The following is a 1,714-nucleotide window of genomic DNA, read 5'->3' as shown; positions in this document are numbered from 1 at the left end:
CTGGAGAACTTTAAAGTGCCTTGACATGAAATGTGTTGTAAATTGGCGCTATAGAAATAAACTGAATTGAATTGAATCGAATCTAAATGGCTACCTTTTATTCTTAATTGAGTAAAAAATATGATCAAGTAGTGTTACTCTTGCTAGAGTACCATTTTTGGGATCTCTACTTACCTCTGCTGGTGGTGCTGATTGTTTGGCAGCATCACTTCTGCAACTCTGCAGTTCTACAGTCAGCAGCTGTGGCTACAGTGTGCACTGTACACAAGCATAGACTATTTAGTCATATTTAATTGTTATTGTAGACTTTAAACACTGTAAAACCTTTTTATTAATTCAAGGGCTTCAAGGTTTTTATTACCATTAATTTATTCATCAGAAAAAACATACAAACCAAATACTATACAGGACAAGTGTGTAATATGTCACATTACAAGAGGAATAGCTCATGGGTGAACATTTCCAGAGTATACATCCATACTTTCAAATCTAAAAAAAAAATACTGAGAATGAATCGACAGCATTAAATATCTCCTTAAAATGAAAAGCAAACAGCAAAAAAAAAAAAAAAAAACCCACTAATGTGTTTATCTTTACAGTTATCCTGTTTTGGCTTTTTTTAAGCTGATAATGAGGAATGCAGTGTTTTCTGATCATTATTTAGCAAATCCTTTATCCAAGTATCAAACGTTTTTCAAAACCTGTACATATGCATAAAATATATATTCAAGAAATAATCCAACACTAGTGTTATAGAGGAAAATATTTGTATCTTCTCTTTGTCGAAGTCAAAAATAAAAGTTGGATATTTCATTTATATACCGATTTATTTAGTTTTCCGAACCTCTTGTTGTAGATGATTTCCTCCTTCTTTTTTATTCTACATCATTTTCTTCTTCATCCTCCACCCCAGGCAGCTCTTTTTCTGGGAGCAGACCGTAACTGTTGAGGAAAGCTTCAACATCGGTAGCAAAGAACTCCTCGTTCATATGCTGTGTGCAGGACAGGAAGTTTCCTATGAGCTCCCCGGCCTTGTACACCAGCAGCGTAGGTAAATACTCATCCGAAAAACGCTCGGCAGCACCGGATGAGACGGCATCAATCCTGCAGAACTTGACAGTGGGATACTCTGTGGCCAAGCAGTCCAGGCAGCTATTGAGCTGCTCGCATCCTTTCACCCCAATCTTGTAAATGTGAACGACCACCACTGTGCTGTGATGCTCCTTCTCGATGACTTCGAGGAAGGCCTCGCCACTGTCCAGGTCATGCACACCTTCAAACCTGGGCCCAAAGCTGAGCTTGCTGTGCATCTCTTCCATGCATCGTCTCCTGTATTTCTTCAGACATCCTTCATCCTCTTCTTTAAGCAGTTCATACTCTTGGACGCTCATCTAGGAAAAAAGGGGATTTTAAAGCAGGGCTCAATGAACACCTGAAAAATTGATGACATCAGTTACAAAAAAGGATCATTTTCAATCTTTTTCTCATGTTCCTACAAGCTTTTCCACCTCAGTCTCTAAAATCTATATCATGGTAAAGCAGAAAACCTTTATAAAGCAATATTGGCATTTAGAGCAAGTTCATGCTAGCCTCGTGAGACCATCCTGATCTCGCGAGCTTTCAAGATTTCACTCGCAGATCAGTCTGGAGACTCCGTTAAAGAAAATTTGGAGCCGTTCACCAAACGAACGTCCAATCAGCGTTGGCTTTGAGG

The 1,714-nt window shown here is 38.7% G+C and overlaps 1 protein-coding gene across 2 annotated transcripts in view; it reads right to left on the bottom strand.

Moving 5' to 3' along the window:
• Positions 1-346: 346 nt before the first annotated feature.
• LOC107085955 (phosducin-like) overlaps positions 347-1,714 on the bottom strand; it is a 4,843-nt gene continuing 3,475 nt past the window's right edge. For both annotated transcript variants that reach the window (XM_015376651.1, XM_015376652.1), the window contains exon 3: positions 347-1,391. In XM_015376651.1, the coding sequence (XP_015232137.1) occupies positions 876-1,391 (516 nt within the window). In that variant the 3' untranslated portion in view covers positions 347-875. The remainder of the gene's footprint in view (positions 1,392-1,714) is intronic.

Source organism: Cyprinodon variegatus, unplaced genomic scaffold, assembly GCF_000732505.1.
Source record: "Cyprinodon variegatus isolate N-32 unplaced genomic scaffold, C_variegatus-1.0 Scaffold138, whole genome shotgun sequence".
In the NCBI taxonomy this organism is placed as follows: Eukaryota; Metazoa; Chordata; class Actinopteri; order Cyprinodontiformes; family Cyprinodontidae; genus Cyprinodon; species Cyprinodon variegatus.
The sequence above is the reverse complement of the archived record's forward strand: the minus strand, read 5'-3'. Positions and strand labels throughout refer to the sequence as shown.